The 24,511-nt window shown below is 50.3% G+C and overlaps 1 protein-coding gene across 2 annotated transcripts in view; it reads right to left on the reverse strand.

Moving 5' to 3' along the window:
* Positions 1-24,511, reverse strand: part of MGMT (O-6-methylguanine-DNA methyltransferase) — a 230,785-nt gene that overhangs the window by 1,366 nt on the left and 204,908 nt on the right. For both annotated transcript variants that reach the window (XM_006179652.3, XM_014554999.2), the window contains exon 4: positions 5,118-5,257. In XM_006179652.3, coding sequence (XP_006179714.1) covers positions 5,118-5,257 — 140 coding nt within the window. The remainder of the gene's footprint in view (positions 1-5,117; positions 5,258-24,511) is intronic.

The following is a 24,511-nucleotide window of genomic DNA, read 5'->3' on the forward strand; positions in this document are numbered from 1 at the left end:
GGGCTGGCCCAGCCTCAGAGGGCGAGGGCCCAGCTCCCGGGGGCTGGTCAGGTGGGCAGGCCTGGGTGCTGGGCACTGACGGCCCCAGGACAGGGTGTCACCCTGCACCCAGAACATTCTTTCCTCGCCTGAGTGGCACCACGCAGACCTGTGGACATCTGATACCCCACATCGGAGACTGGACACCAGGGCTTGGGGCGCTGGGTTCGAGAGGGGCCCTTCCCACTGGCTGCTTGTCATCCCTGCAGCCACACCCAGGCCTCACCCCACCAGCCCACGCGCTTCGTAGCCCCCCCGTCAGGTCTAACTGGTGGGAATTCCTAGGAGCCGGCCACGCCACCTCTCCAGCCAAACTTTTATCCCAAGAAAGTGAGTGTCATGATGTCCTTTAGCCAGGTCTTAGCTGGCTCAGAACACGGCGGGGAGAAAGGGATGTAATTTATGGACCCTGAAAACCACAGTGGATGGGGGTCGTCTGGGGCTGCTGACCTCTCTTCCTGGGCAGCCACTGGACACAGGTCAGGCACACTCGGCACATGCCAGGGAGCCACACGCCAGGAGCCACCAAACACAGGGATGCAGACTGCGTGGGGCTCTGGGGGGGTCCAAGGTGTTTTGCACAAGGGTCCTGACAAGCAGCCATTCAGGACTCGGGAAGGGCCTCTAGCCCGAGGTCACATGCAAAGCACACTGCCCGCAGGGGCACTGCTGCGGGGGGCCGGGGCGCTGGTGGTGAGCTGGCCGGAGGTGGGAGTCCGACCTCGCCAGCTCACAGACCAGGAGCTTGGGTTGCTGTGGTGACTCATGCACCCACGGGGTCCTATCCCCGACCTGCGTGGCGAGGGTGAGAGTGAGCGGACTCCCTTCCCAGCGTGGTTTAACCCAGCAAGCAGCAGTCGCACCTCCAGGTCCTGCAGACGGCACGTGCCTCCCATCTGCCTGGCGGGAGGGACAGGAACTTTAAGGGTGGAATGTTTGCTCTGACTGAGGGTTTTTTATCAAATACAACAGTCACGTTAATTGCTGTGAGGACACGATCAGATAACATACAGTTCAAGTTTTGGACTGATAAAGAGGGAGACATTGAATTCAATTTAGTTTTACAAACATTTAGGCACCAATTCAATTTTCCTACCTAACGGCAGATTTCACAGGTGAGTGTGGATTTCCCGCCCTCTCCCCCAACAAGCTATGAAACTGTGGCAGTGCGTAACGCGAACCTCTCTCTCTCTCCCTGTTTCCATACATCATGCAGATAACAGGACCGCTCGCCCGGAATGGCAATTGGAACGACCGCTCTGCCCCGTCTTCCTCTCTCGTACGTGGCGATGGAGAACAGGTGACTTACCAAACACGCACCACCTTCACCTCTAGAAACGGGAACGCTGCTTCTGTTTGTGTTAATTTTGGTGTCGAGTTTCAGACTCTTAAAATAATGAAACCTGCCAGAATGTATTGGGGCCCTAAGGACGTTTCAAAGGGTCCACACCCTTTGGGCCCTCTCCGTGAAGCCTGTGCTGCATAGGCTGCAATTTTTATCAATAACCAAGCAGCTCCTGCTATCGCAGCTGCCCTGAGATCTTCACGCTGGGAAACCTGATTCACCCGATACGCGAATCCATCGCTTACACAGACCCTTTCTCAAAAGCTATAGAACTTCCAAACCCATAGATTTGTCTCCAGCAAAAATAACACGAAGGGGCCTTTCAATCAATAACAGAATCCCTGTGATTCTGGTGCCGGCTGAGTGTTTTCTCCAACTTCGCCTTTGTTCTCGGGGGCAGCGGCCCACAAGGGAAAGGCTTGTTTTCACTCGCGGCTCATCAATACCTAAATCCTGGTGAACAAGTGACACCGAGAAGCTGTAATCAATAGCTCCCTGTGCGTTTTCTTCTTCTGGTCAAATGGTTCAGCCCCACTGACAGCCCTGACACTCAGAACATGATGCTAAATCTTTATCAACAGCCATCCGGGTGACTGGCAGAACAAGACTCGGGGGGTCATTAGCGCTCGTGGCGATCTGTGAATAAACTAACTCCTCAGGAATGCGTTTGTTTGGAAGAAGGTGGGGAAATGCTCTGTGCGAGTATTGACTGCCTTTGAACTGCATTTAGCAAATTCTGTCCGAGGGTGACTGCAGGGTGCTTGATCGGGGAGGGCCGTGTTCCACCAGAAAACTGACCATCCTCCAGGCTGGGACCGAGAGGGGGCCTTCTGGAAGGCTGCCAGGCCATCCGACCTGGGCTGTGAATTTCTTCATGGAAAACTCTGCAAAAATCCAGGGCTGAGGATGGGATGTGACTTCCCAACAACAGCAGAAACCACCCCTCCCTCCAGCGGGCGAGAGGCGGCCACGCCAAGAGCAAGCGCTGGAGTCTGACCCGCCACGTGCCCCTGTTCCCTCCGAGCCACCCAAGGAGCGAGTGCGCAGGGAGCTTCCTGGGGTTTGCGACACTCCAAGTCCATTTCTCACTCTCCTCCCCGAAATGCACTCTGGCTCTTTTCAGCCTGAACACGGAGATGTTTTCAATGCCGACCTCTCACCGACTCGGCCTCCGTGCTGGACCCACATGTGTGGTTCTGCGGCCGGGCCCCTCGCCCTCAGCCCCGAAGAAGGGAGACCTGAGCAGGGCCGCGTTCTCCGTCAGGCCCCCAGGGCCACCCTGTGGACCCCTCAGCCCGTTTGCTCTAAGGAGGTTCTTTCCATCAACTCTGCGGAGCCCCGGGAGGAGGCTCACTCCGCCGGGCCGAGCAGCAGGAGCACGTCCGCGGTGTCTGCGCCTCTCCTGGAGGTGGCTCGTGGGTCCCGTGGCTGCCGGCACCTCTGCAACCTTCTTGTCAAGTCAAGGTCCCTGTGTGAGTCATGGGTGGTGCCCAACCACAGAGGGACGCGCAGGGAAAGGCCACGGAGGACTCAGGGCCACCCTGGGGCCCGCGGCACAGGAGGGCCCGAGAAGGGAGAGTCCTCAGTGTGTCCTCAGGGCCACCTGGGTTCAGGCCCCCGACGGTGGTGTCAATACGGGGACTTTGTGGACATTAGAGTTTTGAGCCCTGTGAGATCCTGTTTTATAAATTTCAGTGACTGAGGCCATCCTTGGGCAGAGACATTCGTAGAGATTAATAGCAGGAGGGGAGACTCATGCCGTTTGCAGGACAATAAATGATTCTGAGTATTGCCACAAGCGCGATCGCTGCCTGGCCGCGGCCTCCCCCCAGAGAGCGAGGAGCCGCTGGACGGCGAGAGGCCGGGGAGACACACTGCAGACGTCAGCTAGCAGAGCTGTCTGCCCGCAGAGCAGACAGGTGTGCACACTGAGGACTCGGGCGAACCTCGGTGAGGGCGTGACCGGGAGAAGCCCGGCCTGAAGCAGGGGTGGGTCTGGGACACGGGGAGAACGTCACAGAAAATGGCGCCTCCGTGACGCAGGAGGGGACCAAGGGGGCCTCCCAACGTCATCCCCAAGGCATCACATGGAACCTTGGTGCCCCAGTGTCTGAATGGGCTCTGTCTAGAGCAGAGTCACCCTTGGAGAAGACAGTGGCCTCTCAGCGGGAAGGCACAGCTTAAGCTTTGCTGGGAAACGTGAAAAGTCACATCCAGAAATTTAACTCAGGACCACCCGCATGCACCTGCAGGGCGTGGAGGAGGTGTGCGCCATGACGCAGCAGGGCCACTGCCATTCAAGCTCAACAGGTGCAAAACGGAATGCTGCCTGCGCCCACCAGCCCTCGTCACCGAGGACGCGGGACACGCAGAGACAGGGGAGGTCGGTGTGCAGTGTCGTCCGTACCACACATCGTTCCTGACAGTTCGGGATTTTTAATAGCACAGAAAACTCTTCTCCAGATCAGATGCACGTGGAGACGGTACAGCCCCCACCAACCTGCAGGGCCTGCCGCTCAAGTAACAAGCTTTGTGTGAAAGGCCGCGTGGCTGCACCTCCCGGAGGCCCGGGCTCTGCTCTCGGGCTGCTGCGAGCTGCGGGCCGTGTGCGTAAACGCCAGGCTCCCCGTGAGCAGGGATGGAGACAGCTTTGAGGACACAGAGCAAAGCCACTGAGATTTTTAAGAAAGCAGTGTCTCTGTGATGTAGTAATTCCGCATCCCATGATGTCAGATGCGCTCTCCTCAGAGGCCAGTTGTCACCGACCACCGTGGACACTTCCCTATAGCTCTAGGGAGAAACTGTTCTAACGTGACAGCAGGCCCTGGCAGGCACTGGGGGCTAGTGAGACTGGGAATGTTCCAGGGCTCCACACAGGCGTGTGGGGTCTCCCTGCGGGCCAAGCTGCTGTGTGGACAAGGGCACCCTCCTGCCCACCCGCAGGGTCCACGGCATGTGTGGCCTTGGCCAGGCCCCCATCATCGCCTCCCCTCTACTCATGCTGACTTCCTTCTCGAACCTGGACAGCCCGCAGCCCACGCACAGCGTGTCGGGGAGCAGAGGCGACCTCTGCCTTCCTGGGTAAGACAGGCCTGGCCCTGTCCTCCGGGGAGATGGCCTCTGGGGTGTGTGAGCTTTGCTCTCAGCAAGACCTGACTGCAGATGCACAGGAGGGACCAGGACATGGAGGAGCCTGGGGACAGAGCTACTCCCAGGGAGACAGGCTGGAAGATGGGGAGGCGCCAGGCCCCAAGGCCCATGGCCTGGACCTCCTAACAGAGCGAAGCCCCGGGGAATGGGGGTGTGTCCCCAGCACGTGCGTCTTTCCAGAGTGCAGGTTCCACGTGGATGGCCTTTTCTGTCTGTTCTCCCGGCACCTGGAGAGGGTCTGGCACCCTCAGCACTGCTGTTGAATAACGGACGGGTGTCTGCTCGGCACCACTCCAGGCTCGCCACCCTGAGCTCCTGTGACCAGCCACTCTGTGGTTCTGACAGGCACCCTGGGGGTGGGGCTGGTGGGGGTGGGAAAGATTCCCTTCCTCCTTCACCAAAACAGTGGGGGGACCCACCAGTGCCGCCCACGCTATCAGCACCGCTTCCTCTCTGCCCCACCCACCGCAGCCCAGTCGCCTCCCAAACACGCTGATGCAAATACCACTTGGACCCCCCGAGTGCCAGGCCCGGGCCCACCCGCCGACTGCGGCCGCCGCGACCCACGGGGACGCCAACTCACAGGATTGCTTCTCATTGCTCCTCCCACGGCCCGCGCGGCCTTGGGCTTGCCTGCCAGGGCTGCTAATTGCTGGTAAGAAACCGTTTCTCCGAATTTCACAGCCTTCAGCAGCTTCCATAACACCTGCCTGGTGAAGGAATCTGAAAGGCAGAATGCAGAATGACGTTATTTGGACAAACGGCTCCAACAGCTCGGCTATAAATAGCTGCCAGTCCTGAGAGAGGAAGCACAGCCACACAGACCGTGGTGTCACCTCAGTTAGAGCCCAGCGCCACACGCAGCCTGTCACCAAGCCCCCAACAAGGAGGGACAGGCGTGAGGCTAGCCCCTTCGCCAGCATCCCCTAACGATGCATCACCGTCTGCACCCTCCTCCCATCCTCCCCGAGCTCCACGCAGGACCCGGGCGGGTATAGATCAGCGTGCAGTTCAGTCCATCAGCACACGAGGCCCTGCCCGCACGCCGACTTTGGAAGCTTCTGTACTGCTGGTTAATTTCCCTCTTCAGCGGGGACACAGGAGGATGAAGCCACAGCCAGGGGCCAGGCTGTGGTACTATGCTGGCTGTCCACACCCCACGGAGAGCAGGCCTGGAATGCCAAACACCATGTACATGGGCTGGCGGTGCCCTTGGCTACAGGCCTCTGTAACGAGCAGGGCTGCAAAGACAAAATACCTTTATTCCCGTTTTAATTGGCTGACCACATCAAACTGTGTTTGCTCTTCATCCTGCTGCAGGAACGAGGAGGTGAGCGCTCCAGGTTTGGAGCCGTTTCCTGGGCGTGGAGGTTGCTGGAGAGACTCCAGTCATGAAGGAGGTGGGTGGGGATTGACACCTATTGTCTTTCCAAAGGGGACCCATGTCTCCGCCGGGGAGCACTGGACTTGGAGCTGTGTCCCCCGCGGGGAGGGGCGGGGCAGGGGATCCTGATGTCAATGACAAAGGGACGGCCCCCACGGGCAGGAGCGGTGTGCCAGAGTGTGTCCAGAGGGCACTAATTACACCTGTGCCAAGTTGGCAAAGTGCAGTTTGGTTCTTAAAGGAAACACACCCTTACACGCGTGTTTAAATAATAAAAATCACTTCTTAACTGAAGGGAACGATAATCACTTCACCGGGAAAAAAAATCTGTTTAGTCTTTATTATAACATTAAGCAAATTAAACATCAGCATAATCCAGGTGATACTAGAAAAGGGTCAGTGAAGAAACTGACTTTGTTGTTCATTAATTTACTTGGATTAGCAGAGGGCAGAGAGACAGCAAACGTGCTCTAGTTTTTTATGATATAATTTCAAACTGTACACCATTTGTGACAGGAGGGTGACTTTGGGGTTAATCAGACTGATTTGTCCTTTTAATTGCTTTCTATTCAAAGAAAATTCATTAGATAATGTTCTCTTCAAAATTCATGAATCAATTTAACTGAAGAAACCACATTAACAGCTTTGGGTTCATTAGCACATGCCGTGGTGTGACTGGCTGATGGCTGCCAGGGTTTCCTTAGGCAAACAGACTCTGTTTACTGTGATTTCTTCAGAAAGCGTTTTGAAATCAAACTGCTAATCGTTATTACTGTTGTTGTTGTGCCTAACTTAAAAAAAAAAAAAGAAGAAAAAAGAAAAGCAAGCAGCCTGGTGGGAACTTCGAGCAAAAGAGATCTTGGAAAAGCAGCAGAGAAAAAACCGGCTGCCGGTGCTGGAAGACGCAGAGGCCGGTGTCCGGCCTCCTCCGAGAGCACTAAGCTGCTGCGTTTCCTTGCCCGTGTTGTGGCCCAGGGACAGGATGCTGCCCGGGTTTTCCAGAGCTGCCCGGGACTCACTAAACCTGAAAAAATACAGCGAGAGGCATGTGCAAACTGCGCTGGAGACAGGACAGCTCCCAGACCCCACGGCGCCTCTCCAGGGCCGTCACCCGAGCCCCAGCCTCGAGAGCCACTGGGACAGACAGCCGCCAGACCACAGAGCAGCCTTCTCCCCAAGTATGAAAGCACGGTGTGATAAAAGCACCGTGTCTACACCCACATGTCAGCACTGAGTTTATCAAACACTTTCAGCTTCACTGTCAGTTTTTCATGGGAAACCGTTTGTCCCTTTGCACATCATCAGGCAATATATTAGGCAAAACAGCTCAAAAAAAGCAATATTTAGCAATTAAGCACACTGTCCTATAAATGTATCTGAAATCTCAATTTCACCCTGTAGGGAGCAAATGCATTAATTAGTCTAAGCAGCTCTCAGAGTCAGTGCCTCCACCCGGGACCTGTGCAAAACCAGACTAAATCCAAAAGCCAGTGTTGGAGAGCACCGTATTCAGAGTTCTTGGGGTGAGTTGTTTTTTGGGGGGTAACCTTTGTTATGGGGTGTGGTTTCCTGATGATGAGCCGTCCATCAGCTGCCCAGGCCTCGGGGCTCTGCACGGCCACCTGCAGCCAGGGCACGCGCAGGTGCACAGGTGCGTCAGGGCCCAGTCTGTCCTCAGGGCCAGGCCGAGGGGAGCACCTTGATCACTGCGCGGGGGCCACAGACTCGGCCTGCCCCCTCCCCGAGCACAGGGAGCAGTGCCGTGTCCGTAGGATCCCCGCCACCACACCGAGCCTGCTGCCTGTGCACGGGTCACAGCTATTTGACAGGTTTCCAACCTTCCGAGGGCTCTCAGGCCCAGGACAGCACACCACAGTTCAGGGTAAGGGGGTGGGAGGCGGGCCCCTGTGTCCTCGGTTCATTCCTGGAAGCGTATCCGGTGCTTTGATGGTGCGGCAGTATCGGGTCAGGTTGGTTCGTTGACACTTAAAGGGCACACGGTGTCCAAGCTCCCCTCTAGGTTTCCAGGATCAGACTGATAAGAAAAACCCCAACAAAACATCAACACACACATGCATGAACATGCGTGAACAAGGGGATGTCACTGCTCACAGACATTAAATGGACAAAAAGGTTCTCCTACAAATAACTCTATTCACAATATTCAACATCACTGATGCACTAGTCCAATGATCAAGCACTGCAAACTGCCAAAGCTCATCTAAGATGAAGCGGGCAACTGACACCCTCCTGTAAGTACCAAAGAATTGAATTCACAGTTTAAAACCTTCTGAAATCACTGGGGCTGGATAATTTCACCAGGAAACGCTATCAAACACTTAACACATCAGTTCAGCACAACCTTTTTCAGAAAACAGAAGAGAAGGAAATACTTTCCAAAATATCTTAGGAGGCTAGAATTATTCCAATATCAAAATAAAAAAACCCCAGTAACCGGAAAAGTACAGGACAGTATCTCTTATGGACATAGATGTAAAAATTCACAACAAAGTACTGGCAAATCAAATCAAGAATTACATCAAGAAAATATACCAAAATTAAGTAGAGTTTGTCCCAGGAATGGAAGGCTGATTCGGTATTTGAAAAATTAATCTATATATGAAGCTACAGTAATCAAGACGGGATGTACCGCTGGAAGAACACAGACCAATGGAACAGAAGAGAAATAATCCACACAAATACAGGCGCAAAGGTAATTCAATGGACAAGGGTAGTCTTTCCAAAAACTGGTGCTGGAACAACTGGACAGCCACATGCAAAAAATGCATCCAGACACAGACCATGCACCTTTTACAAAAACTAACTCAAAATGGATCAGACCTAAATCTAAAAGGCAAAACTACAAGACACCTAGAAGGTAACACAGGCGAAAAATTGAGGTGACCTTGGGTTTCGGGAAGAGTCTTTAGATATAGCATGATCCATGAAAAAAGAAGTGGGTTAAAAAAAAACAACAACAGACTTTATCAAAATTAATTTCTGCTCTGTGAAAGATGCTGCTGGGACATCTTAAAGAAAAGCCACAGACTGAAAGAAAGTTTTGTAAAACAAGTATCTGATAAAGGACTTGTATCCAAAATACACAAAGAATTCTTAAAAACTCAACAATAAGAAAATAGCCCAATTATAAAATGGATAACAGCTTAACAGACACCTCTTCACCAAAAAAGATACACAGATGACAAATAAGCATATGAAGAGATATTTCAACATCATTTATCATTAGGGAATTACAGGTTAAAACTATGAGATACGATCACACACCTATTAGAATAGCTAAAAAAAAATCTTGACAGTACTGACTGCCGGTGAGGATGAGAGATGCTCATTCATTGCCAGTAAAAATGTAAAGTGGAACAGCTACTTGGAAGAAAATCTGGCAATTTCTCACAAAGCTAAGCAGGCTCACCACGGGAACCAGCAATTACACTCCTAAGTATTTACTTGACTGACTGGAAAACTTCAGTTCACATAAACACCTACACATGAATGTTCATAGCAGCTTTATTTATCTGTTGCCAAGAACCGGAAGCAACCAAGATGTCCTTTAGGCAAATAAACTATGGAACATCCACACAATGGAATATTACTTAGTCTTACAAAGAGTGAACTATCCAGTCACAAAAAGACATGGAGGTATCTTAAATATATATTCCTAAGTGAAAAAAAAATTCTGGAAAGTCTGCATGCTGTATGATTCCAACTATATGACATTTTGTAAAAGGAAAAACAATAGACAGAGAAACCCTTGTTTCAATATATGCAAATTAACAACAACAACAAAACACTTAAGAGATCGGACTATGCCGGGAAAGAACGCAGACTGTAACAGGAGGCTCTAACTGTATTACAAACGTGTGAACAACCCCACTGAAGGGTGCGGGAGGGGAAAGGGGCGACCTAAGTCATCTCCTTCGGAAACGAGTGGAGTCTATTGGACTAAGGCAGAAGGAACTGCATCTTCACACTGTACTCTGTCTGCTAAAGTTGCTTCTCATGGGAACATGGGTTAAAAATTCTGATATTGATATATGGTATACTGGGCTCGAACAACTAAGTCACTAGGTGGTGGAAGGTAGAAGCCAGTGTCTCACTGATGGAGGTTTGCAGATGAGCAGGGGGAGGAGGCTAGAATGATCCACGTGATAATGGATTAGAATTGTAGACGTGAGTAAGAACTAATGTCCAGCTCACTATTGGCACAGACTGAGGTCAACCTCAACAGCGATAAACCATGACAGTACGTACCCTTGGTGTGACATCATGAAAATGGCACTTCACCTTGGGATCCTCCTCCCGTAACTCCAGAGCCCCAGTCTATGATGACAAAAAAAATCATACAAATTCTAATATTGTGACATTCTACAAAATTCCTGACCAGTACTCCTGAAAACTGTCAGGGTCATCTAACACAAGGAAAATCTCAGAAAATGTCAATGCCAGTAGGAGGAGTCTAGGGAGATATAATGACCAAATATAATATGATATCCTAAATAGGTTCCTGGAACAGAAGAAGGACATAGGTAAAACTTAAGGAACTCTGAATAAAATATGAACTTCACTAATTAATAAGGTATCAACACTAGTTCACTGATTTTAACAAGTGCACCATACTAATATGAGATATCAATTATAGGGCAAAATGGTGTGGGGTATCAGAGAACTCTCTGTACTAACTTCTCAAAAAATTTTTTTTTTTGTAAATCTTAAACTGTTCTAAAAAATAAAGTCTATTAAAAAGGGAACTAATGCAATCCACCATATTAACAGCCTTATGAAGAAAAGTATGTAAGAATATCAATTGCAGTAGAAAAAAATTTAACAAATTTCAACATTAATTCATGATAAAAGCTCTCAGCCATCCAGGAATAGAAGGTAACTTCCTTAACTTGATGAAGTTATCAACAAAAAAGCCCTACAGCTAATATCATATTTAACAGTGAAAAGCTGAATGCGTTTCCCCTCAAGATTGTGAAAAAAGCAAGGATGTACACTTTTATTCAACATCACAGTGGAATTCTAGCCACTGTAATAAGGTAAGAAAAGGAAATGAAAGTCATATATTTTGGAAAGAAAGAAAGAAAACTGTCACTATTTATAGACAACATGATTGTTTATGGGAAAATGCCCAGAAATATACTAAAAAAAAAAAAAGACAATGAAATCAACTTTGAACTTCTAGGTGAATTCAGCAAGGTTACCAGGTACAAGGTCAATACACAAAAATCAATCACAGTTCTGTCATGTATAATAGCGCCAACCAAAATGAAATATTTAGACTTAAATATAACAATTCTATAAAAGATCTTTATGTACAAAATGCCAAAATGTTGATATAATAAATAAAAGAATACCTAAACAATTTGAGACACATACCATGTTCATGGATAGGAAATCTCAATATCAGAAAGATTTCAGTTCTCCAAACATTGATCTCACTCTCTGTATTTCCATTCCAGTCAAAATCCCAGGGGTTTTGTCTATATATACTTGCTGTAGATATACACAAGTCAATTCTAAAACTTACATGGAAAGGCAAAGGAACTTGAATAGTTAAAACGTTTTGAAAAGGAAAAAAAAATTGGAGAAAGAACACTAATAGGTTTCAAGATTTACTGTTATGCTGTTATAAATCAAAATATAAAATCTGTAAAGGGATAAGCATATAGATTGATAGAACTGGATAGAGATTTCCAAAAGAGACTCACATACATTTGTCCACACGGTTTTTGACAAAGGTATAAAGGCATTTCAAAGGAAAAAGGATATTATTCTCAAAAAGTAGTGCTGGAAACTGGATATCTGTATGTACAACACTGAATCCTGACCTAAATATCATATCTTATAAGATTAACTTAAAATAAATGATATATTTGAATAAAACTTCAAAGTAAAAAAATGTTAGAAGAAAATATAGGAGAAAACCTTTGTAACCTGGAGTTAGGCAAACAGTTCTCAGATCCGTAAGTTAGACAATAAACTGGACTTAAGCAAAATGAAAAAAACAAACCTGGCTCATGAAAGTCAGTGTTAAACGATAAGAGACAAGTTACAGACTGGGAGAAGTGATCTGGAAGTAACACATCCAGCAAAGCACTTAGTTCTGCAATATATAAGAAATTCTTTACACCAAACAGTAAGAAGACAAACCATCTGATTAAAAAATGTGCAGAAGATGTGAACTGAGAGCTTGCAGAGAGGCTGCACGATGGTAAGTAAGCACATGAAGAGCTGGTCAGCGTACCTAACCATCAGGGAAACACGAATGAAAATCATGACGAGAGAGCATCCCAGCTCGGTTAGAACGGCTGTAGCCAAAACAAACACATGAAGACACACCTATACAGCGCAATACAACGACAACTGAAAGGAATAAACTACAGATACAAAAAATAACTTGGATGACTCTCGAAGGCAGTAAGCTGCCTGACAGACGCCAGGCTCGAAAGATTAAATACCGTCTGAGCCCATTTCTATGACACTCTCAAAAACTGTAAGCCTTGGTGACAGAGAACAGGTCAGCAGTTGCCGGGAGCCGGGGTGGGAGAGGGTGGGAGGGGGTGGGAGGGGGTGGGATTCGTTGGGGGGGGGCAGCTGTGACTACAAATGCGCAGCAGGAGGAAGTTTTTAGGGGGGTGGAGCTCCCGTGTCCTGACCATGGTGGGGGCCACAGAAATCTATACATGTGTTAAAATGCATAGCACTGTATTCCACAAAAAGTCAATTTTACTACATGAAAAAGCAAGACAGAGGGAAACACATTTTCTAGACACCTTTTCTTTAATCAAAGAGAGTTTTCTCCCCACAGGTCAAGATGCCTATTTAAAACAGTCTAGGTCACACGCTTGTAAAATCTTTCCCCTTTGCTACTCCACCCCCCCCCCCAAACGCTCTCAATAATATTGTCACCCTGGCAGTTTCTTCTACTCAACCCAGCTCAGAGCAAGGATCTGCCTTACAAGTCCGAATCCCAACAGCCAGCTCTGTGGCTGACCCAGAGGGGGCATCCAGTGAGCACGTACTGGGCGAATAAAGGGTGAGTGTGTAAGCGCAGGGCCGGACTTCCCTGCGTCCACTGGGAGGGCTGGTGCCTGGGGGAGGGGCAGAGCACTGTTTTCTGTAAGAGGAACCTCAACCTGCCAAGCCCAGCTCAGGAGACAGAGCAAAGGGAGGCAGGGACCCTAGCCCAAGAGGAAGCTGCCCACCCTGGTGACGTGGCTGTGGACACGGTTCTGTGGAGGCACGTGGTCCTGATGCAAGTACTGAATGCAATCGGGCAGAGGGGGGCACCTGCAGCTCTGCAGATTCTCAGATGCTCTCAGGACCCAAAGCTGCTGCTGGCCAGAGCGGCAGCCCCAGCAGGCGTTCTCTCCCTGTATTCCAGACGGGGAGCTGGTCACCCACAGAACGAGGGCACCAGGGGCCTGGCTCAGTTCCCTGCAGGCGGAGCTCCTGCAGCTCCGCCAGGTGCCTCCAGATGGGCCAGACAGGACACCCTACTGCTAACTGGTATGCGCTCGGAGGGGGCCTTTATAAATATAAACAAGCCCTCCAGACCTCCAAACTCACCCCTAGCGGCTGCCGCCTCCTCCGACATTAGGACTGGCTGACGACAGCCAACTTGTACATAATCTCTCCTTTCCACATGCTCCAAAACACACATATTTCATTGTACATGAAACGTAATGCTGTTTAAGTGAAAATAACCGGATTTATTTCAACATGTTAGCCGTGACCTCTACAACTCTACGAGCACCCGAGAAAAACCGAAGGAGTAAAAGCCTTTATAGGGCACTCCAAAGGTTCAGGAAGCAACACAGTATTTTCATTTTAGTACATGCCGTACTGAGGCAGACTAAATGAATTAAATGTATCTGCTTAACTATTTATAACAGCCCAACATGGGAACAACCTAAATGCCCATCAACAGACGGCTGGCTAAGGAAGATGTGGTGTGCATACACACATTTGCAGCAACGTGGACGGACCTGGAGGTGATCATACTAAGTGAAGTAAGGCAGACAGAGAAGGACAAATACCATATGATATCTCTTATATGCAGAATCTAAAAAATGACAAAATAATTTATTTACAAAACAGAAACAGGCCCATAGATAGAGAAGACAAACTTACAGTTACTGGGGGAAGGGGGCGGGTGAAGGGATAAACTGGGAGCTCAGGACTTGCAGATACGAAGTACTATATACAAAATAGATAAACAAGGCCCTACTGTACAGCACAGGGAACTATGTTCAATACTTTGTAACGGCCTATAATGAAACAGTATGAAAAGGAATATATACATAGATGTATAGCTGACCCACGAGGCTGAGCACCAGAGATTATCACAACATTGTAAACCGATTATACTTCAATAAAAAAGAAACCCGGCTGGGAGTGTCAGATTGGTGTACATGAGGGGGTGTGGGTGTCCTGACATCAGGGCGGCACCCGCTCCTCCGTGAAACACGTGAGAACCTGCCGTGGAACTGGGAGGAGGGTCAGGAGTGACACAGGGCTACCCCTGTGCCCTCCAGCATCTTCGGGCCCCGGCTGGTTGGGACGGCGCGAGGGGCTCATCTACAGAACACAGGGGCAGCCCCGACTTGTGAAGAGTGCTGCGTTGTGGTGGCCGTCGGCGACAGAGCCCCATGCCAACCTTCATGTCTAACAAACTACAGAAACAGGCTGCGAACCCTGTGCTTTGGATGGTGAGCGCCCACATGGACAGGGAGACGGGGAGGGTGATGTGGGAGCAGAGCTGCCAGGGTGGGGGCTGGGTCTTGAAGAGTGGGAAGGCATTTCCTGGAGGGGGAACTGTCCCCCAGCCCGGAAGCTGGGGCGGGTGAGGCAGACCCATTTCAGAGGCAGAGGAGCAGCAGCTCGGGCGGAGAAGACGTCCACGTGATGCTCCATGTCCTACAACTGCTTTTGCAAGCGCCAAACGTGAGGACCCCTTTTCCAGAGGAGGGAACCCGGCCTCTCCGGGTCCCCAGTGTGGGTCTCTGAGGTCCCAGGCACTGCTGAGAGCCCAGATCACAAGCGCGAGGGAGACCCACCCCATCCGGGCGGCTCCTGCCAGCCCTACACGTGAGGCTGGACTACCTGTCTGGCTAATGGTGGAGCTACGGAAACTGTGTGCAAAGGCCCAAGTCACAGCCTGTGGTCCGAGGATGTTCAAGAAAAAAGGAACCTTCCTGCTTCTTTGACGTAAGCCCCTGGTTCACCCTGGTTCACCTGGAGTGAGCCCACGCCTCCACGGTGACCCCTGAAACCCGCAGGAGCATCTGACCTCCCGGGGGCTCAGCGCAGGGCCCTCCGGAGGATGGCGAGGAGGACCACACCCTAAGGCAGCCGGCCTGGCCCCTCTTCTGAGTGTTTCTGGTCTTGGAAAGTATTTTTATATAAACATATTACTTTTGATAACAAGTAATTTATTATTATTTTAAAACAATATATTAAAAATTCTGAGGTTTAATTTCTAATACGGTAAATGTAGACAGACAGAACCCTCTTAACCCAAGGCTCTTCGGAGTCCTCACCAGTTCTGAGGAGGACAGAGGGGTCCAGAGGACCATAAAGGGTGAAGGTGGTCCCTTTCCAAGCGTGGCCAGGCTGAGCGGGGTTCCAGGCTCATGAACAGAAATGCCCCCGCAGCTCCGGCTGGCCCTGGGCACCCCAGAACACTATCTCTGGGCTCATCTCACAGCCGGATTGGACGGTTAGCCCTCGGAAATGAGCCACCGGCCTCGCCCGCGTGCGGGGAGAGGATGCGCGCACCTGGAGAGACTGGCGCAGGTGAAGCGGGTTCAACAGCCTCCCAGCTGCACCTGGGCCTATTTGTATTCACCGTCCCAATAATTAGAGCGCCCGAAACTTATTTAACAAAAGAATTATGCCTAAGACTTTAAGCTCAAACTTAAGGAAGCCTACAGAGAAATGATTAAACTGTGAATGTCCTGGTATGAATGTGAATAATTATACATTAACACCCTTTACCATTCTCATCATTGTCATTCAGCTCAAAGCGGCATAACTGACTTCTGAACAGGTGTTAATGGTTTCTGAACAATATAGGAAATAGAAATACGCTGTATATATTAAAAAAAAAAAAAAAGTGGAGGGGGAGGGAAGAAGGGCGTATGCACGTTGTTGAAGGTCCCTGGAAAAAAAGAAGGGTCTAAGTCAAGTCGGGGGTCTCCAGTCCCACGTCCCTTTGACATGCCAGCCCCTGCGAACTTCATGGACCCTGCGTTCTGCCTCGGAGCCCTGCCCCGCTTTGCTCCTCCCCTAGAAATCCTCCCAGCTTTCTCGGCTGGTGAGGCCGTTACCTCCCGAGCCTACCACACAGGGAGAATCTACCCACAGGAGCCAGCGTCCCCACTGGGCACAAACCTGTCATCACAACACAGAGGAAGGAAAATGAGATTTAAAACAAAACACCTTTTCCAACACTGATGTCCCTCCGTCTGCCCAGAGTCAGCAACAAGCGGCTTCTGTGGAACCCCACCTTCCTTTCCGTGGCTTCAGTCTGGCGGCAGAAAAGGGACCAGTCTTCTGGACCCAGCATCAGCTCCAGCCCATTTTGCACTGTTCGCCCCAGTGGTCTGTCAAAATGTGCCAACGTGTGTAAGCTGTACCCCACCCGCCTCCCAACCCCAGTTGGGAGCTCCCATGCATTCTGTAAGAAGCTTCCAGAAGCCTCCTGCTAGTCTTCCTGAGTGTCCAGCATGACTAGCAGACAGCTCTCTGCTCCTGCAAGTCTAAAAACTAGCTTCTCCCCGACCCGGGGCAGTGCCCCACCATCCCAGGACACTGGAGCCAGTGTCCTCTGACCCAGAGTCTGGGAGCACTGGCGAATCGGGGCGGGGGGCTGACTCTGAATGATCCCTGCCTACACGGCTTCTCCAGCTTGTCTGAAACAGCCCTGAGGCCTGTTAAATAATTTTAGCTAACTTTTGATGACCAGCCCAACAGAAAGAAGCTAAGCCCTTAATTTCTTAATGAATTATTCTTAACCGTGGGACAGGGATTATGCCACGGAGAAAGCATATCATTACTGACAGAGCTGTCAGAAGGACAGGAGAAAGGAAAACTGGCAAGCTTTAATTTCTCTGCAGAGAAATGAGGGGCTCTTTGGGGATTAATCTCAGTATCAACATTGAGCCTTTGCCGCAGGGCAGCTGAAGAATTCAAAAGAAGTTGTGACTGAATTCTGAGTGATGGACTCCAGCTCCAATTGTGCGGCTGACTTTGGTTTCTCACCTATTCAAATGAGGACGGCTGTGCAGGTGCGGGCGAGGGGGTGACGTGTGTCCTCGGCAGGGGTGACAAGTAGGGGAGGCAGGAGGAGGGGGCCTGGCCAGGGTACCACACCGTGAACTCGCACAGAGAAGTTCACCCAAGTAGATGGGAAGGGGTGAGGCGGGAGGACACCACTCTGCTGCCCATCCAGGTGGGTTCTGGTCCCTTCCCCCCTGGCAGGACCAGGGCTGCAGTGCAGAGAGGATGCCATGGCAGGTGGCAACCCCACAAGTTAAGACTAAATTCCTTTAGCCTTTTACACTTAGAATCAGATCTGTTCCCTGAAAAGTCAGTCCTCACGCCTATACAAAGGGCTGAGGGTCATGGCTCTGCCTCTGCTCTGGCAGGTAAGTGACCGAAGCAGGGTAACCCTTCACTGTCTTCCAACTGTCCTGGGGCTTCTCTGGGAAGTCTGGGCTGGAGGCCAAACTGAGCAGAGCCCAGAGCCTGGGGGACACGGACAGCAGGCTCTGAGGCTGGTGATGGCCCACGTGAAAGGACCTGATGGGCACCCAGGGGTCAGGGGCTCCACTTCACTCCTCAACTGGTGACTGTACCTGCAGTTCCCACAGGTGTCACCACTGGGGTGTGGCTGCCGTCCCCAGCACAGAGCGGCCAGTGGGGAAGGCAGGCAGAGTCTGTGCCCGTCCCCAGCGACCGACCCTGCCCAGGGCACCAGGGATTCTGGCGCCTGGGAACAGGGCCACCCTGCTGCACTGGGGGGGTGGCTAACATCACCTGGGAAAGAGCACACTGGCCGGTGAAAACAGTGATGTCCCAAACTCGGGCCCACCTGAGGTGGGGGCGTGGGGAGAAAGGCCCCCCGCAGGTGTGCAGGTCTATCAGTTAGCCAGTTCATCGGTTTCTTAACCGTTTATCCAATACACATTCAACGAGCAGCAGCTACCACCATGTGGTGACCTCCCTGGTGGGCAAGCGGGGCTGACGTGGACCTTCGTGGAGCAGGCGAGAGCTTGGCAATCACACAACTAGCCGCGGTCAGGCTCAGGAGAGCAGAGCGCAGGCCAGAATGTGACATGGGCTGAGACCTGCAGGTGGGCAGGTGACGGGCTCTGGGCAGAGCAGGCATGTGCCGGGAGGGAAGAGGGGCTGGTGCGGGGTGCAGGTGAGGCTGGAGAGCAGACGTGGGGATTCTGAGTCTCACCTGGTAGCAGCAGGAGACAGGGCAGAGTTCAAAGCAGGGGACGGCATAACAGAACAGTCTTCCTCCAGGGCTGCCTCTGGCCCCGGGGCAGGAAAGGCCACTCATGCACAGACAAAGCCCCTGAGCCCACCCAAGATGACCGCCGGCAGCAGGGAGGCCCAGGCTCGCCAGTCCAGTGCTGCTGGGGTCTGCTCCCCAACCCCACTTCTCTCCTCCCCAGACAATGGCGTCTGCCTCTGGTGACTTGGGCTGCTTCCCAGGACCGTCTTCTTTCTGTCTGGACCGGGGCCTCCTCTGGATGCTCCATCAACCCCAAGAAAGTCAGCATCTGACAGTGTCTTCCCTTCGGCCTTTTTCCTCCATCTTTCTGTGGCTGGAAATTTGGTGCTGGCTGCTGGCTGGGGGCCTTGGTGCCTCCCCACGTGGCCTCTCCAAAGGGCTGCTTCCTTCAGAAGAAGTGGTCCAGGAGGGCACTGGAGAGGCAGTGCCCTTTATGACCCAGCCTTGGAAGTCCTGCCGTCACTTCTGCCATCTCCTGTGGGCCACCCCGGGCCAGGCCTGACTCAGTTTGGGAAGAAACCGGAGTGTGAAGACCAGAGGTAAGGTCACCCTGGGGACTGGTCACCACACGTCTCTAGCCTGCAGAGCATCACGACACTTCAGAACTCAGCAGGGAACCCTGGATGGACCAACAGTCATGACTCCACTTACGACTTCCTTAACTGACTACAGTAACGCGATGGCGTTTTACAGCCACCCTAAGATCAGCCCCACCAGGTTTTGCCCTAACTCCCCAATCCTCAAAGCGAGCAGCGATTACGTCAGGCTGGAAAAGCGGACTTTTCACAGGGCAACTCTCCAGTCACAGCGAGTTCGTCATTACATAGGTCTTGCTCGGTCCCACGACCCCCTCAGACACCACTATGTTCCCCTTCCAACACAGCAGCTTCATTCTCAGTCTCTCCATTCAGCCGCACCCCCGTTACCATGTTACGGGGTAGGGGTGAGGTGAGGAGATGTTTTATTTTCGACAGCAGAGACAAAACTAAAAATGTTCAATTTTGAACCTGCAGTATCAGGTGTGCCTCTATCAGTTAAAACTTTGAAAAGTCTGAAGCATACATTATCAGAGGCTCAAATTCTCCCAGAGGTGTCTGTGAAAAATGCCAGCACCACTGTATAGGCTCTGTCTGAACGTGGCTGCTGCCTTTGGTGTTGAGGAATCAGCCAAGACGTCAGGGTGGGAGGCAGGACGCCCCGGGGTGAGCAGCAGTGATGTCAGAGGGCACCCTTGGGACTCTACAGGGCGCTCCAAACTACGGCCGACTTCAAAACCAGGTCCCATTCCAAAGCAGGAGTCCGTGGCCAGAGTCCACCCTGCGCACGGCTCTGCGGGGTCCTGGCGCTGCAGACAACGGCCCCCCCCCCCCCCCGGGCTGGAGAAGGGCCTTCTGAGAGGGCTGTCAACGGTGCTGCGCCAACAGGCCGGTCACGTGGCTCAACACCACTCTCGGGGCAAGGCGGAGAACCGACACGGTGACGTTCAGGTCTCGGACTACTGTTTGTGTGGTCCCCAGATTCACGGATCTCCACGTCCCACATCACAGTGGGCTGGGGAAGTATTAATTAACTAAATGAAGTACTCCTTAATTAGATCACCCCCTCAGTCACTCAACCCATGGCTACTGACACGGAATACACGTGCTGCAAATATTTTCTCCTACTCTGTGGCTTTCCGATCAATTTTCTTAAGGTTGTCTTTTAGTTTCGACATTTTTCTCTCATAGCTTTGTCTTTCTGTGTTATACGAGATGTCTGGTCAAGTCGTGAAGATACTCCCCGTGCTTCCCTCTGAAAGCTTTAGAGTTTGGGCTTTATGTTCGGGACGCGGTACATCTCAAGTTAGTTTCTATGTGCGGTGTGAGCCAGGGCTCAGGGCGGGCTTGCACGTGCGTGTGCACGATGTCCAGTTGTTCAAGGGCTGTTTGATGAAAAGACCTGCTTTCCCCACTGACCTGGCTGGAGTCTCCCCAGGGACAGAGCGGCTCTGACTCTCCAGGACGTTCTGCCGCTCTGGGTCGTGGTGCCTGTGTCAGTCCCGGAGCGCCGTGACTACAGAAGAGCTGTCTTAAGTCTTGAACTCAGGTAATGTTAAGTCCTACAGTTTCGTTCTTTTTCAAGGTTGCTTTCGATATTCCAGGCCCTTCGCATTTCCATATAAATTTAGGATCAGCTGGGAATTTAGAAGCCTGACGGGACGGATCACAGAGAACTGACTGCTAGGCAACACTGGCTGTTCTAACGACCAAGGTGTGAGCATTTATTTAGGTCTTCTTTCCCGCTTAGCGTTCTGTGGAGAGGGCTGCGCATCTCTTACTAAAGTTAATCCTCATACTTTATACTTTGGACGTTACTTGTAAATGTAATTGGTTTTCAATTCTTAATTTATTATGTAAAAATCAATTCTTATATATTAAAATTGTATCCTCATCCTTGTTAAATTCACCTGTTAGTTTTAAAAGTTATTTTCAAAATTCTACAAGACAGTTCACATACACAATTATGTAATCTAAAAGCAAAGACAGTGTATGCATTCCTTTCTAATATGTATGCCTTTATTTTTCTTACCTTTTTGCACAGAACTGTCTTTATCCTTTTAAATTATCTGTTTACTGTAGAAAATATATAGTAGGGTCTGGCTTTTTTAATCCAGTCTGTTTATCTATGCCTTTTTATTTAAACCTTAAGACCATTTACATTTAATGTACTTGTCCGCATGTTCAGGCTTGGATCTCTCAACTTGCTGTTTGGCCCAACTGTCCTCTGTCCTTTCCCTCTTTGTCCTGCCTTCTTCCAGATTATTTTAAAAATAGCACTCTATTTTACATTCTGTATTGGTCTTTTTTTTTAGTGGCTTTCTAGGATTTACAATATGCCTCTCTGATTTACCAAAGTTCTTCCTTCAATTCACATGATATCTGCTCACAGTAAGACAAGAACCTATGACAGTATATTTCCATTTCCCCATTTCTACCTTTTGTGCTACTATTGTGTTTTACTTCCACACACACTATCAAATCCTGAATTTATTATTATTAATTTTACTGTGAATAATAATTTTTAATGAAAATCAAAAAGCTGAAGAAAACTTTTTCATCCTTTCCCACATATTTTCCATTTCTGGTGCTATTCACACCCCTGGGAACCATTCCATTTCTGTTCCCACTAGCTCCTTGCCTGGTCCCAGGTGGCTTCCCCACGCACACCCAACAGTATCCTGCAACAGACTCAGGAGGACACCACGCGGAGTTCTGAAACTCCTCTGTGCAGCTCCCCATTCTCCAGTGCTCTGCCCACACACCCAGCCACCTGGAGCACTAGGACACATGCTCTACAACACTTGTAGCATCCCTAGCTAAAAAGGCAAAAAGTGAGAAGCCAGATGTCCACTGACTGAGGACAGGAAACTGTGGCACATTCCTAAGACGGGATTCCAGCAACCTCGGTGTCCGTTGACAGAGGACTGGATAGAGATGTGGTATGTTTATACAAGGGAATACTACTCAGCCATAAAGAAGATGAAATAATGCCGTTTGCAGCAACATGGTTGGACCTAGAGATCATCATATTAAGTGAAGTAAGTCAGACAGAGAAAGACAAATTTCATATGATATCACTTATATGCGGAATCTAAAAAAATGATACAAATTTTACTTACAAACCAAAAACAGACTCACAGACATAGAAAACAAACTATGGTTACCATAGGTGAAAGGGCAGGGGAGGGATAAATTAGGAGTCTGGGATTAGCAGATACACACTAATGTATATAAAATAGATAAACAAGGTGGGGAGGGTGTAGCTCAAGTGGTAGAGCACATGTTTAGCATGCACAAGGTCCTGGGTTCAATCCCCAGTACCTCCTCTAAAGATAAATAAGCCTAATTACTTACCCCCTGCCAAAATAAAAATAATACAATAATAAACAAATAAAATATTAAAAAAATAAAACAGATAAACAAGGACTTACTGTATAGCACAGGGGACTATAATAAATTTTTTGTAATAACACATAATGGAAAATAATCTGAAAAAAAAGTATGTATATGTATGACTGAATCACGTTGCTGTACACCTGAAACTAACACTGTAAATCAAATACACGTCAATAAAAAACACAGCTAAAAAAAAAGATGGGTTCCACACAGTACAGTTAGTGAAGTATCTCCATAGGGTTCCAAATAGACAAGTCTCACAAAGATGTTGACTGAAAAAGCAAGTCACAGGGAGACACTACTCCTTTAAAATGTAAAACGTGGAGCAGGGCTGGGGGAAGCCGGCGGAGCTTGGGGCAGGGGGCACCGGGGGCTGTGCGGCACCGGCGGCGCCCCCTTCTCAGCCCCTGTCGGGTGCACGTGGGTCTCCCCGCGGTGGCGCCTGCACACCCTTAGCGAGTGCTCTTCCGTCGGAAGTGACCGTTTCCTGAAAATAATGAAGACACCAACCTGCCACCCACGCGCTCAACAACTAATGAAACTCTTGAAATTGCTCCTCTCCTCATCTGACAACAAAATGACTCAAAAGGTTATTTATGTATAGTTTTCTTGCTTTTTCCCCTGATATTTAACTTTTAAACCAGGAGAAGGAAGAAGGTACATCCAAGCATCTGGAGTCCATCTCACGGCGTCTCCTCCATTTTGGGTCGTACTTTCCAAGCAGCTCTTACCATCCCCACCCGCCCCCTTCATCCCTGTGGCCTGCTTTATGTTTCTTCAAAGCAACTACATCACTCCCTGACAACCTAGGATCTCTCTCTCTCTCTCTCTATATATATATAAACTAAACTATATACTTACAAACACACACACCTCCCACTAGAATAGAAGCTTCACAAGGCCTGGAATTTTTTGTTTGTTGCTAAGTTCCAAGAGCCAAAAAGAGGGCCTTGCTTATAGCTCAATAAACGTTTGCTGAATGACTGATCAACTGAACTCCTTTCTCCATGGCCTGGCCTAGGGCTCTGCCAGTGAACAGCATCCTTGTCCCCACTGGCCAGCAGGGTGACGGGCTGACAGGGAGGCCTGGAGTCCCCACCTTCCCAACTCGTCTTTACTTTGAAGAGGGTGACATTTATTTATTTATCTTTGGGTCCAGGGGAGGGCACTCAGTAACTGTGTGGAATGATCTCTGGGATTTTTGAGTCTAAAGTATAAAAAGGAACAACACAACAGGAGGTGTTTAACAGCAGTGTCTAAGGCAGCTGGCACACTCTTCCACATTTCCTTCCACCTGCTCTTTGGAAGAAAGGGACAAGGCACACTGGGTTGGGGGTGGGAGGCACGGGGAGCAAAGAGGGTGGCACATGGGTGTTGCATCGCGGCACAACTCCCACGGCCCTCTGCAAGCTGGACACCACCTGAAGGCCCCCCAGGGTGCCCAGGTCAGCGCAGGATGCCTCGTTCATTTCTCGGGCAGCTGCACAGGCCAGAGTTCTCCAGGCTGCATTTCGAGGACTATGAGCATCCCATGAGGTGCTAACAAGGAGAGGAGGTGGAAGGAGATTGTTTCGGGAAGTTGGGGCAATTTATTGACCATCTTCCTGACCATCAATATACTGAAGCTTCCGAGAAGTCCTGTTATAAAGAAACCTAAAATGCCTTGAGCTTTTCGGTCATGGAATTTCTTTCTGGGGAGACACCTATTAACATTCAGCAGAACAGATGTTTCACCCAACCGACCTAGACAAGGTCCCTCTGTAGTTTAAGGGGCGGTCAGAGCCCAGAGCCCCCCGGGGACGGGCAGAGGGTGGGGCAGAGGGACTGGCCGTGGAGACCATGTATGTTCTGGGGGGACACAAGTCTTGGCCTGACAACCAAGACGGTATCTCACAGGGCAAACCAAAGGCAAATGCCTGCTCTCAGGGTTGAACCGTGGTCCATCGGCTACCTCGGGGCATCCGCACACCCCTGTTTCGCAAACTCACAGGGCAGCAGCAGAGTCGGGGAGGCATGCTCTAGAGCTCTGGCCCAGGTCTGCCCGGAGCACCACGTGGCTCCCCCTGCCCCAGCCCTGCAGACCACCGCCGACCTTCACAGCTTTTATT

The sequence above is a fragment of the Camelus ferus genome, chromosome 11 (assembly GCF_009834535.1).
Source record: "Camelus ferus isolate YT-003-E chromosome 11, BCGSAC_Cfer_1.0, whole genome shotgun sequence".
Lineage (NCBI taxonomy): Eukaryota > Metazoa > Chordata > Mammalia > Artiodactyla > Camelidae > Camelus > Camelus ferus.